Source organism: Cetorhinus maximus, chromosome 2 (genome assembly GCF_964194155.1).
Source record: "Cetorhinus maximus chromosome 2, sCetMax3.hap1.1, whole genome shotgun sequence".
In the NCBI taxonomy this organism is placed as follows: Eukaryota; Metazoa; Chordata; class Chondrichthyes; order Lamniformes; family Cetorhinidae; genus Cetorhinus; species Cetorhinus maximus.
The window spans coordinates 30,571,675-30,588,585 of NC_135880.1; the positions used below are offsets into that span (position 1 = coordinate 30,571,675).

Sequence of the window (16,911 nt, forward strand, 5' to 3'; positions counted from 1 at the left end):
GTGAGAAACTGTCATAACGTTTAAGAAGTATTTAGATATTCACTTGTTTAGCCATACCTCCAGGGCTATGGGCTAAGTGCTGGAAAATGGGATTAGTGTAGTCAGATCTTTGTTGACCGGCGCAAACATGATGGGCCAATTCTGTGCTGAAGGCATCTGAGTGTGTGAATTCTTGCTCGTGGCTACCTCTGCCAATTTGATTTTCCCAATCAACATGAAGTTTACAGTCGCCCCTGATTAATGTACTGCCTTTTTTAACATGCCCTCATTATTTCCTTATTTATTCTCTGCCCTACAGTATAGCTATTGTTAGGGGGCCTACAGACTACTCCCAACCGTCTCTTCTTCCCCTTGTTATTTCTTACCTCCACCCAAATGGATTCTACATCTTCCGATCCAAGATCATTTCTTGCCATCGTACTTATTCCATCTCGTACTAACAAAGCTACCCCACCACCCTTTCCATCCTGACTGTCCTTTCGAAAAGTCACATACCCCTGAATGTTTAGTTCCCAGCTTTGATTCCTTTCTAACCATGTCTCCATAATGGCTATAAGATCATACTTATTAACCTCTATTTGTGTCGTTAATTCATTTATTTTGTTCCGAATACTATGTGCGTTTTTAAGTAAAGAGTCATTAAGCTTGCCTTTTTACCATTTTTTCTTTCCCGTTGACCCTATTTGCTGCTGTTTTATTATATTTTTACAATCTGTCCCTTCCTGTCACACTCTGGATATCATTACCTAAATGGCTGCCCTGCAATGCTGCCATATCCTTTAGCTTTGTCAGCCTATGTACCCCCTCTCCAGAACCCTCCCCCACTCGATTTAATTTAAAGCCATCTCTACAGCCCTAGCTATTCAATTCACCAGGACACTGACCCCAGCACGTTTCAAGCGAAGCCCGTCCCACCGGAATAGCTCCCTTCTACCCCAGTACTGGTGCCAGTGCCCCATGAACTGAGACCCATTCCTCCCACACCAATTTTTGAGCCACACATTTAACTCCTTGACTTTATTTACCCTATGCCAGTTTGCTCGTAGCTCAGGTAGTAATCCCGAGGTTATTACCTTGGAGGTTCTGCTTTTTAATTTAGCTCTTTACTGTTCAAATTTTTTCGGCAGAACCTCCTTTCTAGTCCTATCAATGTTACTGGTACCAACGTAGACAATGAGAACTGGATCCCTCCCCTCCAACCCCAAATTCCTCTCCAGCCCTGAGGAGATGTCCTTAACCCTGGCACGGGACAGGCAACACAGCCTTCGGGACTCAAGCTCACGGCTGCAGAGAACAGTATCTATGCCCCTAATTATACTGTTCCCTACCACTACTACGTTCCTATTTCCTCCCCCCACTTGAATGACTCCCTGTACCACGGTGCCGTGGTCAGTTCGCTCATCCTCCCTGCAGGCCCTGCTCTCGTCCACGCAGCTTGCAAGAACCTCGTAACTGTTAGGCAATTGCAGGGGCCGAGGCTCCTCGAGTACTACCCCCGGGTCCCCATGCCTGCCTCACCTGTAGCCACACCCACCTGTCCCTGATCACAGACCAAATTTGAATTACCTACTCTGAGGGGTGTGACTGCCTCCTGGAGCAAAGTGTCCGGGTAATTTTCCCCTCCCTGATGTGGCTTCTCTCCACCCCCCCACCCCACCGTCTGCTGCTCGGACTCCAGCTCCTTAACTTGGATCCAAAGTTTCTTGAGCTGCAAACGCTTACTACATGTATATTCACTCTGGATCACCTTGGTGTCCAGCAGTTCTCACATGCTGCAGCAGCAACACATCACCCGTCCTGCCATCGCTATCGTATTTTATTTTATTTATTAATTAATTACTCCAATACCCCCACTCTTTACACTTTATTGTAATTTTAAAAACTTTTACACCATTATCGTTGCTATACTGTTTTTAAGAAAAAGAGAGAAAAAAAGACTAGATACCGAAAAAAAAACTAAAGACCTTACTTTTACTTTAAAGACTAGCAACACTCGCCAATCCTACTTGCTAATCAACTGCTTTCCCTGCACTCGTGTTACATTCATGACGTCACTCTGCCGCTGGCTCTATTGCTCTAGAGGATGAATTCCTGGACTGTATACAAGATGGTTTTCTAGAACAGTATGTTGAGGAACCAACTGGAGAACAGGCTATTTTAGATCTAGTATTGTGCAATGAGAAAGGGCTAATTAATAGTCTCCCTGTAAAGGGAAACTAACCCTCGCCTCTTGACATTCAATGGCATTACCATCGCTGAATCCCCGCTATCAACACCCTGGGAGTTACCATTGACCAGAAACTGAACTGGACTAGCTCCGAGAGCAGGTCAGAGACTAGGAATCCTGTGGCGAGTGACTCACCTCCTGACTCCCCAAAGCCTGTCCAACATCTATAAGTCAGGAGCGTGATGGAATATTCTCCACTTGTCTGGATGCGTGCAACTCCAACAACACTCAAGAAGCTCGACACCATCCAGGACAAAGCAGTCCGCTTGATTACTGGATTACATCCACAAATATTCACTCACTCCACCACTGACGCACGGTGGCAGCAGTGTGTACCATCTACAAGATGCACTGCAGGAACTCACCAAGACTCCTTAGACAGCACCTTCCAAACCCATGACCACTACCATCTAGAAGGACAAGGGCACCAGATGCATGGGAATCTGCGGTATTGTCCAATGAGAAGAGATTGGGCCTGTATTGTCAGAGTTTAGAAGAATGAAAGGTGATCTAATTGAAACGTACAAAATTCTTACAGGGCTGGACAGGGTAGATGCAGGTAGGATATTTTCCCTGGCTGGGGGATCTAGAACCGGGGGACACAGTCTGAGAATAAGGAACAGGCCATTTAGGACTGAGATGAGGTATTTCTTCACAGAGGGTGGTGAATCTTTGGAATTCTCTACCCCAGAGGGCTGTGGAAGCTTAGTCATTGAGTGTGCTCAAGACAGAGATAGACAGATTTCTTGATATTAAAAACATCAAGGAATACGGGGATGGTACAGGAAAATGATGCTGAGATAGAAGATCAGCCATGACCTAATTGAATTGCAGCGCAGGCTTGAGGGGCCGAATGGCCTCCTGTTCCTAAATCGTATGTTCCTCATCTCCACATCCTTTTTCAAATAAGGAAACCAAAACTGTACACCTTACTTCAGATGTGGTCTCACCAGGGTCCTGTACATTTGCAGTAAATCCTCACTACTTTTATATTTTATTCCCTTTGCCTTCCTGATCACTTGCTGTACCTGCATACTAACTTTTTGTGATTTATGTACCAAGACACCCAGATCCCCCTGTACCAGAGTTCTGCAATCTCTCACCATTTAAATAGTACATTGCTTTTCCATTCTTCCTGCCAAAGTGGACAAGTTCACATTTTTCCACATTTGCCTCCATCTGCCAATTTTTTGTCCTCTCACTTAGCCTACCTATATCCCTTTATAGACTCTTTACCTGCTCATGATAACTTGCTTTCCTACCTATCTTGGTGCCATGAGCAAATTTAGCTGCCAGCCTTGCAGTCCCTTTATCCAAGTCATTGATATTGATTGTACATAATTGAATCTCCATGTTTAACTGTGCATGTGCAGACTCTGGATGTTGCTGTACAATTTACTGCATAATATCGCTGAATGATGTTATTCTGAAGGGAAAATCCCGGCCTTTATGAGGATTTTTCAGGAGCTGGTTCAGAGACTTTTTAAGAATGTTGATGGGTTTCCACATGTGGAAGAGACGTGGCTGTTCAAAACAAAAAGTTCCAAATGCCTTATTCCGAAAGAAATTAAAATGATTGCATCTAACAAATTATTGTATCTGTGATTGCACAACCACGCTAATTGACTGTGAAATTTGTTTTTTATTTAAGGAAATTTTATAAGAACAATTTTGCAGCCTGTGATGAAAGCATTGGAGAAAAGATGTGGGAGAACTGACCAAAATGCTGGTGGCAGTGCTTTGCTGTCAGCCAGTACATTTATTCCAGTCACTCCAGACTCTAGGAAACATTTTAATGTAGATGGTTCTGGGAATCCCCCCTCAAAAAGGATTAAATGTGCAGCATGGGAAAAATTGGAGAAAAACAATTTGGATCCAGATTTGTCATTTCTAATTGTTAAAGATAAACATGGAAATGACCAACTCTTTGTGGATTTAGGTAAATGCTTATTTTTTCATTTCTACCTATATATGCAGTTAATAATCAAGTAATAATCGATCCCTCCTGAGAATTGAAGATCTGAAGGATGAGTCACTCAATTAGTTATCTAGCCTCAGTTTGCCAATACAGCATAGATGATGTGGAAGTTGGGGGCAGGTTGTGCAGCACAGAGAAACCATGGTAGAATACATTTTAAATACACCATAAGCTGTTACAAAAAGTTTATAACTGTAGTTTTGAATTTCTCTGACTTTAATATTTAGCTTTGAAAAATAATCAGTATTAAAATTACAAGCTAGGAAACAAAGGTTGCAAATCAGCAGCTACAAATAGTCTAACCATAATTATGTGAATACTTAGTGGGTCAATGGGATTCCATACATAATGCTTCAGGATTCTTAAACTCATTAGCCCATTGGTGAGATCCACAAAACAGAAGGCGTTCAGAAACAAATACAAAAAGCAAAATACTGCAGATACTGGAAATCTGAGATAGAAACAAAAAAAGCTGGCCAAGAAGTTTAGGAGAAAGACTATTCATGTATTTGACTGTTTTCCTCAATTGTTGCATTTTTTTGCTGTAAAGTATAAGATGTGATAGAACTTTTGCTTTGTTTTGATTTTCTTTAAAGGTGTGTATACAAAGAACAGAAACTTCCGACTCTATAAATCATCCAAACTAGGAAAGAGCACTTCTTTTGAAGTTGCTGAAGATAATCAGTTTGTCCCCAAGCCTGAAAAGAATGTTTCTAGAGAGGAGCTATTTTTTCTGAGCTCTCTGGTCAGCAACGTTAGGTATGACATCAATAACGTTCACTATTTTTGTGAAAAGGGGGAGCAGGGGAACATTGTTTACAATTTTTAATGTTATTCCACTGTCTTAAGTTGCTCTAAAATTGGAACGCATAAAATGAGTTTGAAACTTCTGTCCGATACTGAGTTATTGTCATTGGCACCCTGTTTAGTTAGATGTTAAGACCTTGACAAGAATTGAAGAGTTGGGAGTTCTCCCATTGTCTTTGTGAATCTTTCTCACTTGACCACTACCAAAAGATTAACTGGTCGTTCAATTTAATGCTGATGTAGGTCTTGTGCAAAGGATTTGTGCAAAGTGGCTGCTATATTTGCCTAAAATTAATTGTATGTGAAGTCTGGAGAGATATGATGAAATGTTATGTCAATACAAATTCTCTGTTTTTATAAGAATAACTTTATTAGTATGTGAAATTTTGATACATGTTGACTGATAAGATTCAAGCTTTGGACTTCCTTTTCTAGTTTTTCAAAACGAGGAGTTTTCATTGATTTCTTTACATTTATGTTGTTGCACATTAATCCTATTTTTGGATTAATTTTAAGAATATAATTCTGTTCAGTCAATCAAGAAATAATTATATTATTATAATTATATTGATCTTTTCACTCAGATCATTGCCTATTTTCAACAAGCTATTTTCCTGATGACATAAATTTAATGTTCTCTGCTTCATAATTTCTTCCAATAGTTGTAATAAATAGAATGGAAAAATAATAGTCAAAGAGCACAGTAAATAGCATTTATTGATCTGGCTTTTTATGTGATTAAGATTAGCCAATGAAGTGTTGAAGATTTTGAATTGGCTTGGAGAAATTCAAAGTTAATTGCAGTGATGCATGCTATAGATGGTAGTTATCAGAAAGAATGTCAGGTACTGATATAATTAAATTTAGGTACAATTTGCAAAGTTGTATGATGAAAATACTGTATCATTTTCAGATTTTCTGATGGCTTGGCAGTTCTGACTTGTGATAGCTCAGATACAAAGAAATTCAAAGGATGCCACGAGCAAGATAATACTTATCTCCCTGCATCAGGTATTTAGTTTGCTCATAATTTGTTTGCATATTACTTAGATGGATCACCAAAATAGCTCTTTAATCTGCCATTATCTGATTACTTTAAAGCTGTTTCTGTTATAATTATAAACATAAAGATATTGGTGTTATTTCTGCCCATCATCGTTATAAACATACAAAATAGGTGCAGGAGTAGGTCGTTCGGCCCTTCGAGCCCACTCCGCCATTCATTATGATCATGACTGATCCTCTATCTCAACGCCGTACTCCCTCTATCTCAACACCGTACTCCTGCTCTCTCCCCATACCCCTTGATGCGTAGTTTCAAAATCACTATTGAGACTAGCATTTTTTGCATGTAGTATATATTGGGCTGCATTTCCCCCCCCCCACCCCGCCCCCACCCTTTCGGGAGGGTTGTGCAGGTGCGGGTGGGCCGCCCAGCGTGATGTCCGCAAAGAAGCGCTGAGCGCTCCCTGTGCGGGCGGGGGGGCGGAAATTCCATGAGCCGGGAGTGCGTTGTTTCACGCATGCGCGTGAAAGAGCACATAGATCTCCCTGAGGCAAAGTGCCGCCTCAGGGTGATTGGTTGAGGTTGTAAAAAAAATTTTTAAAGGTTAGAAAAATTTTCCTGACATGTCCCCTCATGTAACACTGTCACATGAGCTGGGACATGTCCATTACTTTTATTTAAAAATATTCCAAAAATTTAAAATCCCTCATGAAACCTCATCCCACCCGTGGATGATGTTTTATGCTTTTTCAGAAGGCCACCTGGGCTCTTTGCCTGCCCACTAACCTTAAGGTTGGACGGGCAGGTCCATTAATCATTTCAATTACTTTTTTAATGGCCTCAATGGGCCTTTGACAGGTCGGCAGATGCATGCCCGACGTCACCCTCATCATTTTACGCGTCAGTGAGCGGGCCCCGACCCCGCTCGCCGACCAGAAAAAGCTGCCCATTATTTTACTTGTTGCTATTAATAAGACCTGAGTAGGTATTTTCTCTATTCGTTTCAGTCTTAATTTCTCAGAAATTAAGTGGAAGGCATTCAGTAGCAGAGTTATATCCTCACACTCATCTTGCCGCTTTTGGCATCTGAACTACTGACCAGTACATTCATCACCAACGTCTCTTCCAAGTTTTGAAGTATAAACTAGCACCATAGGTGTGATCATGTTAGTCATTGCAGTCTGAACCTTTGGCTAAAAACTAGTCTTTGTCCCACCCACAAAGTGAAGTCCAGAGGAGGAAATAAGGGATTTGAAATGCACAACCCTGCTACTTTAGTGAAAACATGTTAATATATAGGACTGAATTTTCCCAGTATTATGTTAACTGTGGTAGCGGGCAGGTGAAATGGAGTCCTACCTGCTGATGAAAATGGCGGGTTTTCACGCCATATCTTCCCAAGCCCGTCTCATTATATATTCACTCCCGCGAAACACACCATTTCCATGATGGGCAGGTTCTCATTCGCCCGCTCGCCATCACCCCGCTGTTGCATCACCCCAGCCACCCTCTTTAAAAGGCGGCTGCCAACAAAGCGCTCATTGTCACCAGCTCACCACTGTTGCCTGGGAAACATAGCCTGAAAAGACAAAAAGATTGCAGCCCCCCCGCTTCAATGACAGGTCCCTTGAGCAACTGCGGGATGTGCTCTACCTCCGCCCTGGCCACAGGATGGGTAGTAATGTCACCAACCCAGCTTGGGAGGTGGTGGCAGTGGTGGTCAGCGCCAACGTCTTTCAGAAGAGGACAGCCACCCTGTGCCGCAAAAGGATGAATGATTTCCTTTGCTTCGCCAGGGTAAGTCACTCTTTTCATCACTCTCAACTCTCTCACTGTCAAACCCATCACACACCCACAGGGCCCTCACTCATTGCCATTACCATTCACTCTTTCTCACACACCATCGTTGTCCTCATCCCGTCCATGGGACCACTCACCACCCACATTGGCCAAGCATACTTATCATCTGGCCCAGCAGGCATCCTGATACACTCTCCCTGTCTCTATCCATGCAGGACAAACTGGCTCACAACAGGAGGGAAAGGTCGCAGACAGGTGGAGGGATGCTGGAATTCAAAGTTCTGACAGAATTTGAAAACAGAGCCATCCAGACTGGCCGGCGATGACCGGGACTGGTCCTGTGCTGATGGTGAGGTCGGCGCTGCTCTATCAAGTGAGGATCCAGCAGTGCAACATCTATCAGACAACCGTGCCGTGAGTGATATGTCCTCTTCCACAGGCCACTGCCATGCACTAATTATCTCTCCTTGCTTTCGCAGGCACATCTGAGAAGCAGCCAACGGAGTCCATGACCCAGAGCCTCCAAGCAAGCTCCGAAGAAACCTCTGAAGAGGAAGCTGAAGGCACCCTCCCTGAAATCCCGTCACAGTGCTCAGCCACACCCTCCACTAGCGCAGAGACACACACCTTGGTGGGATCTAGCTTTAGAGTAGCCTCGGGATCACAATCTGGTGAGCACATCACACTTTCTGATCCACACAGGCAGAGGTAGGGACTTCCCAGGTCCCCAGCACTCAGAGGACTGCTGGAGGCCAGAACGTTGCTGAGTCTGAGTCAGATGACGAGCCTCTGGACTCGGTCATGGCATTGTTGCTGGAGCTGCAAAGAACAACAGGAAGGGATGTCCGCTGCACCCCTCAGATTGCAAGGCACGATGGAGGAGTCCGTCTTCAGGCTGAGGTGATAGCGCTGGCATTGCACCTCACCGAGGTCAACACTGGCAGGATGGCGGCTGCCATGGCGACCTTGGTCCAGGACGTCACTCCTGCACTGCTACAAGGGTTTAATTCCATCCCTGATGCCATAGTTGGTCTCCAACAGTGTGTATACGAGAGGGGTGTAGACAGCTCGATCTCACTCCAGCTACCCCTTCCGCTCACAGAGTCAGCCAGGGGCCCTCAGGCACCCATAGGGAGGAGGATCAGCAGGTGCATGCTCCGGGACCATCCATCCAGGTGACTCTGGGAGTGACCAGCCCATCTGACTCCCCTCTTCCTGTGACCTCTGCAGATCCAGCTTCACAGGCCAAGGAGAGTGCCACTGCCACACAGCAGGACCCTGAAAGCAAGCCGGGGGCCTCCAAGGCTCGGCCCTCCAGAGGACACCCGCCAAAGTCATCACAGACAGGGCGTCACATTCAGCAGGCTGCCTCCACCTCCGTTATGGATGTCTGGGTAGTACCAAGACGTAGCGGCAGAGTTAGGAATGTTAAGGAGAATTAGTTGCACAGCCTGGGCATGGGTGTTAATCACTTGAACATACTGTTCTCTATTGTCAATAAACTCCCAAGAATGTCTCCCTGCCTATGGCTCCTTGTTCTGATGAGCAGTGTTCTTGTCACTCAGATGTGAAATCTTTCTACACAAGATAAAAGGCAGGTCTCTCAGTACAGGACCTCTTTCCTGTGCTCTCTGCGGCCTTCAGAACACAGTGATGGTCCAGCCTCACACTCCCTGGAAACATTACTGATGCCTGCACCTCGGCAGTTCTGGTCATTGCTGCCAGAATGTAGTGGGCAGGTGCCACAGAGTTCTCTCATACTCTGTGTGCTCTCAGCACCTTTAAGGTGGGGCTGGCCCCCATCACACCAGCATCTGGGACCAGTTATGCTGTGCACCAGCTCCTGAAGGTCTGAGGCGCTGAAGGTGGACACAGCATCAGTTGCACCTAAAGTTCCATGGCTGAGTCTCTGAGATGGCCCTGATCATGGAGCGCAAGCGAGTTGCCCTCAGCCAGACAGGAGTCAGACATTCTCAGAGGCCATGTGAAGATCTATGGAGTGTCCTCACTGCATGTTATCAATATCCTCCTGCGATCGAGTGACTATTAGGGCCTCCACTGCACTTCCATGACAGGAGCATTCTCTCAGAGGGTATTGACAGAGATAAGCCAGACTGGAGTCAAACGTTCACAGCTGCGATGTGAAGATCTGTGGGGTCACCTCACTGTATGTCGTCATATCCTCCACAAATCTGGCAGCTATGAGGGCCTCCTTTGTGTCCCTGCCTCGTCTAGCCAGTGCGAGAGCCTCATCCCCGTTATTGTCACCACCGAGGACCCCCTCACCCTCATCCCCGTCAGCGTCCTCCTCATCGGAGAGACATCCAGCTCCTCCATCTCCTCCTCAGCCAGCTCCTCACCCCGTTGCAGTACCAGCAGACGACAACGATACATGACACCCTCTACGGATTGTATTGCAGGGCTCCACCAGACTGGTCCAGGCACCGGAACTGCATCTTCAGCATCCCGATGGTCTGCTCCACCAAGTTGCGAGCTGCTGCATGAGCCTCATTATAGCGTCGCTCTGTTGTAGTCTGAGGCCGCTGCACAGGTGTCATCAGCCACGTCCTCTGCTGGTAGCTCTTGTCCCCAAGGAGCCAAACCTGCAGCCTCTGTGGACCCTGGAAACTTGCAGAGATCTGCAAGCGACTCAGGATGTAGACGCCGTGCACACTCCCTGGAAACCGTGCACATACCTACAGGATGTGTTTCTGGTGGTCGCATACCAGCTGCACATTCAATGAATGGAAGCCCTTGTGGTTGATGAAGTCCACCATGTGTAGCGATGGAGACCTGAGCGCCACATGAGTGCAGTCAATCGCACTCTGTACCTGTGGGAATCCCGAGATCAGGGCAAATCCAATGGCCCTTGCATCCTGGCTGTCCCGGTCCTGGGTGAAATACACAAAGTTGTGTGCCATAGAGAAGATGGCATCCGTGACCTCATGGATGCATTTGTTGGTGGTGGATTGTGAAATCGCAGAGGTCACCTGTGGAGCCCTGAAAGGAGCCACTGGCATAGAAATTGAGCACCACGGTCACTTTCACAGCCACTGGCAGTGGATGCCCTCCATGTCCCCTTGGCGCCAAGTCCTGCAGTAAGTGGCAAATGTGAGCCACCAGGTCCCTAGACATGCGCAGTTATATCGGTGACACTAGTTCTCAGTCATCGGCAGGTGGCGACTATGGTCCCTGGGTGTCACTAGGTGCTGACCAGCCACGGCTCGCTGTCACTTCTGGGCAGCATGTGCGGGAGCCCCTGCTGCCCCTTCTTCATGAGGTTGCTGCTCCTGCCTTTGCGCAGCCAGGAGCTTCACTCTCTCTCTCCTCCGTCTTCTACAGTTTCTGTAGGCCATCAGGCATACAGCTTATTCACCAGGATCCATGATCCTGACGTGCTCCTCCTGCAGCATGAAAGAGAGAGAGACGTGGTTATCATGGCTGTACTTAGCACTTTCTCGGCTCTGCGTGACCGCCCCTTAATGCTTACCGGAGAGCGTTGGCGAGGAGATTGTACAACTTGTGCAGTCCAACTGCTCTGTGGTCCAATAAAGTGGTGGCAGACTTGAAGTCTGTGCTGGGGGGGTGGTAGGGGGCGTAAGGTATGGAGCGCTTGGTGGCCCTTTGGTGCCTCTGCGTTGCTTGCATGGGCGGGCAGGTTAGAGCCTGACCCCAATCATATCGCTGTGGCTGCGCCTGATCTGTCTCGGTTGTGGAGGCATGGTTTATACAGATGTCCCTAATGCGTGGCCAAGCCTCGCTTACTCTGCCCCCCACCTGTGCGCGGGATGCAACACCAGGGCAGCACTTGACCCCCCCTGCCCTCAGTAATCGCCTCCGAGGCTGGCCAGCACTTGCCCCCGGACACCCCCACCCCTCAGCAGCCGCCTGCGGGGCCAGACATCACTTTCCCTCGGCACCCCTGAGGGCTGTGAACAACAGGCGAGCTGTGGTGAACGCCGCTGTTCACTCACCTCAGTCCCTCACAAAGTGAAGGTTGCCAAGTGCACGTTGCCTATGTGCTGTTGTGAAACACGTTGGCGTGCTTTCCCACCGACGTGGATGGATGATACAGCGGGGTTCCAAGAGTCTGACGGGATGGCCTTTTAATTATATGCTGATGTATTACAATTAGCTCCCCGCCGACCGATGGTGGGAAACGCGACCTGCCGTCAGTGGGCTGAGCAGAAGATCGCGACCTGTCTATCATGCCCACCACCAGCAGACACGGAAAATTCCGCCCTAGGCTGGGTTAAATTAGTATGAAGTCTTGAAAGAAATAAAACAGGACAGATGGAATTGGAAAGAAAATGGAGAATCAAATTGGCTATAAAATCTTTTTCTCATTTTTTAATTGCCACTATGCTACTGTCCCACAGTTAATATTACTATACTAGTAATCCAGAAGCCTGGACTAATGCTCCGGAGATGAGTTCAAATTCCACCATGGAGGCTGGGGAAATTTAAATTCAAATAATAAATCTGGAATAAAATGCTAGTCTCAATAATGATCATAAAACTACTGGATTGTCATTTAAAAAAAACCCATCTGGGTTCACTAATATTTTGCAGGGGAGGAAATCTGCCAATCTTAGCTGGTCTGGCCTGCATGTGACTCCAGACCCACAGCAATGCAGTTAATTCTTAACTGCCATCTGAAGTGGCCTAGTAAGCCACTTAGTTGTATCAAACCATTACAGAATTAAAGAAAAGCAGTATGGGTGTACGTACACCACACATGGACTGCAGCGGTTCAAGGTGGCTCACCGCCACCTTAGGGGTGAGCAGTAAATGCTGGCCTAACACTCATTCCAAGAACAGTTTAAAAATTTAGGTAAATTTTCTCCTGCTTGCATCCTAAGGAGCAGAGACCTAGGAATAAGCAGGGGATGGGTTAGAGATAAATTGGGTGGGGACCAAGCATCGAGGAATGAGCAAAGCCCATCAGAGAAAGGTAAGCTAAGAGAGGAGGTGAGGGAGAACAGCCAATGGAGTACAGGAATTCTAGGGAAAAAGCAGCACATAAAAGGATAATACAAATGCATTGTGCACCTCTGGCTGTGGTTGATCCATACTATGCATCTGACCAAAGCACTCCATAGTTAATCTAGAGCAATTAGCAAAAAACAATATACCCTACAATTCTATTTATTCATATTCTTAGACACAAGGCTCAATAGGACAGATAGCTTGACTGTGCTTCAAATGTTTGTTTTAGTTGTTTAAAATTATAATGATCTTGGAGTGGCTTTGTTCTTAGTGTTTAGTGGTGTAAACACAAAAGGTGAGCTGTAAACTTCCAGAAACACACCATCTAGCAAAATCCTGATGATTGAGATATTCATGTCTGCTTCAGCTAGAAAATTGAAAATCTTCCCGGTAGGTCTGATTTTAGGTGCCACGTTATTAACTATGGACCGAAACTTGCGAGTAACAGCAATGACAAGTGGGTTGCCGCTGCGCTTGTAAATTTCCCTGACTTGGCACTGCTGCGCATTTCTTCCCACTTCTTCCGATCCCGGCTTTCACACAATTGCAGTGCCCCTCCGGGACCTTAGGTGGAGCAGAATAGAGTCGGGGGAAAGACAGGACATGCCCCCTTTTTTACAGCACTAGCTGCCATATGGTAAGTTTAAAGGTCCAGTCTTTGAATGTTAGTGAATGGGTGAGTGAGTTGAATGGATAGGTGGGTAAGTGGGTGGGGTGGATGAGTGGGTACTCAGATCGGGAGGTTTAGTCAGGTCAGGAAGGTTTGGTCAGGTCGGGGGTATAGTCAGGTTGGGGGGGCATTAGTTGCATTGGGGGTTTTGGCCAGGTGGTCAGGAGGGGTACTGGGGTCGGTTTTGGGGGGTGGTGGCAGTAGTCGGCTCAGGGGATGGCCAGGTTGGATCGGAGCAAGCCAGGTCGGGGATGGGGGGTCAGGTGGTTGGCGGAGGTGGTGTTGATTGTGTTGTTACCCAGGTGTTAGACTAGGTTTTGAACATTTCCTGGGTATTTATTCAGGGAAGTACCGCCTAACTTTCCAGACTCTCAAAATCTAGCTCAGAGTGGGAGACATTTGGGAAGGGTCCTGCAGAGAAGGGGAGTTGCCCATCCTGAGCAATTTCCACATAGGCCTGCGCATCAGGACGTTCACAGGGTCCCAATGCAGATCTTCAGTCATATGTCCAGTCTCCAACGACAAGAAGATTTGGCCCATTATCTTAGAGTAATAAATATGGCTTTTTACATATCAAATTTACATAGAAAGCAACATAGGAAATAGGAGCAGGAGTAGGCCATTCGGCCCTTCGAGCCTGCTCCGCCATTCAATATGATCATGGCTGATCATCCAACTCATTAGCCTACTCTCACTTTCTCCCCATATCCTTTGATCCCTTTCGCCCCAAGAGCTATATCTAACTCCTTGAAAACATACAATGTTTTGGCTTCAACTACTTTCTGTGGTAGCAAATTCCACAGGCTCACCACTCTCTGGGTGAAGAAATTTCTCCTCATTTCAGTCCTAAATGGTCTACCCCGTATCCTCAGACTGTGACCCCTGGTTCTGGACTCCCCCATCATTGGGAACATCCTTCCTGAATCTACCCTGTCTAGTCCTGTTAGAATTTTATAGGTTTCTATGAGACCCCCCGCCTCATTCTTCTGAGCTCCAGCGAATATAATCCTAACCGACTCAATCTCTCCTCATATGTCAGTCCCGCCATCCCAGGAATCAGCCTGGTAAACCTTCGCTGCACTCCCTCTCTAGCAAGAACATCCTTCCTCAGGTAAGGAGACCAAAGCTGCACATAATATTCCAGGTGTGGTCTCACCAAAGCCCTGTATAATTGCAGCAAGACATCCCTGCTTCTGTACTCGAATCTTCTCACTATGAAGGCCAACAAATCATTTGCCTTCTTCACCACCTGCTGCACCTGCATGCTTACCTTCAGCGACTGGTGTACGAGGACACCCAGGTCTCGTTGCACATTCCCCTCTCTCAATTTATAGTCATTCAGATAATAATCTGCCTTCCTGTTTTTGCTACCAAAGTAGATAACCTCACATTTATCTACATTATTCTGCATCTGCCATGCATTTGCCCACTCACTCAGCTTGTCCAAATCACACTGAAGCATCCCTGCATCCTCCTCACAGCTCACCCTCCCACCCAGCTAATATCTGCAAATTTGGAGATATTACATTTAGTTCCCTCATCTAAATCATTAATATATATTGTGAATAGCTGGGATCCCAGCACCGATCCCTGCGGTACCCCACTAGTCACTGCCTGCCATTCGGAAAAAGACCCGTTTATTCCTACTCTTTTTGTTTCCTGTCTGCCAACCAGTTTTCTATCCATCTCAATACACTACCCCCAATCCCATGCGCTTTAATTTTACATGCTAATCTCTTATGTGGGACTTTGTCGAAAGCCTTCTGAAAGTCCAAATAAACCACATCCACTGGCTCCCCCTCATCAACTCTAATAGTTAAATTATCGAAAAATTCCAGTAGATTTGTCAAGCATGATTTCCCTTTTGTAAATGTATGCTGACTCTGTCCGATTCTGCCACTATTTTCCACATGCTCAGCTATTAAATCTTTTATAATGGACTCTAGAATTTTCCCCACTACTGACGTCAGGCTGACTGGTCTATAATTCCCTGTTTTCTCTCTACCTCCCTTTTTAAATAATGGGGTAACATTAGCTACCCTCCAATCTGTAGGAACTGTTCCAGAGCCTATAGAATCTCAGAAGGTGACCGCCAATGCACCCACTATTTCTAGGGCCACTTCCTTAAGTACTCTGGGATGTAGATTATCAGGCCCTGGGGATTTATCGGTCTTCAATCCCATCAATTTCCCCAACACCATTTCCCAACTAATATTGATTTCTTTCAGTTCCTCCCTCTCACTAAACCCTATGTTTCCCAACACTTCTGGTATGTTATTTGTGTCCTCCTTTGTGAAGACAGAACCAAAGTATGTATTTAGTTGGTCAGCCATTTCCTTGTTCCCCATTATAAATTCTGCTGTTTCTGACTGTAAGGGACCTATATTTGTCTTCACCAATCTTTTTCTCTTCACATACCTATAGAAAATTTTACAGTCAGTTTTTATGTTCCCTGCAAGCTTACTCTCGTACTCTATTTTCCCCTTCTTAATCAATCCCTTGTCCCTCCTTTGCTGAATTCTAAAGTGCTCCCAATCCTCAGGTCTGTTGTTTTTCTCTGGCCAATTTGTATGCCTCTTCCTTGGATCTAATACTATCTCTAATTTCCCTTGTAAGCCATGGTTTGGCCACCTTTCCCATATTACTTTTGCGCCGGACAGGAATAAACAATTGTTGCAGTTCACCCATGCGCTCTTTGAACGTTGACCATTTGCTGATGCTAGAAACTTGAAACTTGACCAATCTATTTAGAAATGAACTTCATTAACTATTCACCCACTCTTGTTGTAGTCTGTATGGATTTCACAGAAGACTGAATTCTGTTTTACAGATACAATGGTCGGCCACCATTGTTCACCATACCCAGAGATTGATAGTTTTATCATTAGTCAAGTAAACAAGGGAGGAATACAGGGTGGTAAGTTTTTAATCACTTCAATCATCAACACCACTCCATTATTAAACCTTACTACAAAGCAAAAATGTTAGTTTTGTATAACACTGATTTGAAAATAGCTTAATATAATTTACTTTCGTCAGTCTTGCGCCGATGGAATTATTTCTCTTCTGAAGAACTGATTGTATACGACATCGGCAAAAACCATTGGTGCGAGAACATTGGTAGAGCTCATAAAAGCAACAATATTATGTAAGTACAATTCACACATTGGTGCCAGTCCCTGCAATCATTGGCATACCTTCATTCAATGTCCAACAAGTCAGACTCCCCCTCACTCAGCAATGACAATGCACTGAATAGACAAACCTGAAGGATTCCGGATTAGAAAAGCAAAATACTGCCGATGCTAGAAACCTGAAATAAAAGCAGAAAATGATGGAAATACTCAGCAGGTCAGGCTGCATCTGTGGAGAGAAACAGAGTTAATGGGCGGAATTCTCCCATCCCACCTGCGGCAGGTTTCGTGGCAGGAGTG

General features: G+C 45.7%; 1 protein-coding gene across 3 annotated transcripts in view; it reads left to right on the forward strand.

Moving 5' to 3' along the window:
- primpol (primase and polymerase (DNA-directed)) overlaps positions 1–16,911 on the forward strand; it is a 46,159-nt gene that overhangs the window by 19,983 nt on the left and 9,265 nt on the right. For 2 of the 3 annotated variants that reach the window (XM_078562109.1, XM_078562126.1), the window contains 5 exons: positions 3,879–4,166; positions 4,802–4,964; positions 5,926–6,023; positions 16,308–16,394; positions 16,517–16,625. In XM_078562109.1, coding sequence (XP_078418235.1) covers positions 3,879–4,166; positions 4,802–4,964; positions 5,926–6,023; positions 16,308–16,394; positions 16,517–16,625 — 745 coding nt within the window. The remainder of the gene's footprint in view (positions 1–3,878; positions 4,167–4,801; positions 4,965–5,925; positions 6,024–16,307; positions 16,395–16,516; positions 16,626–16,911) is intronic. The other variant, XM_078562118.1, reaches the window with a different exon arrangement.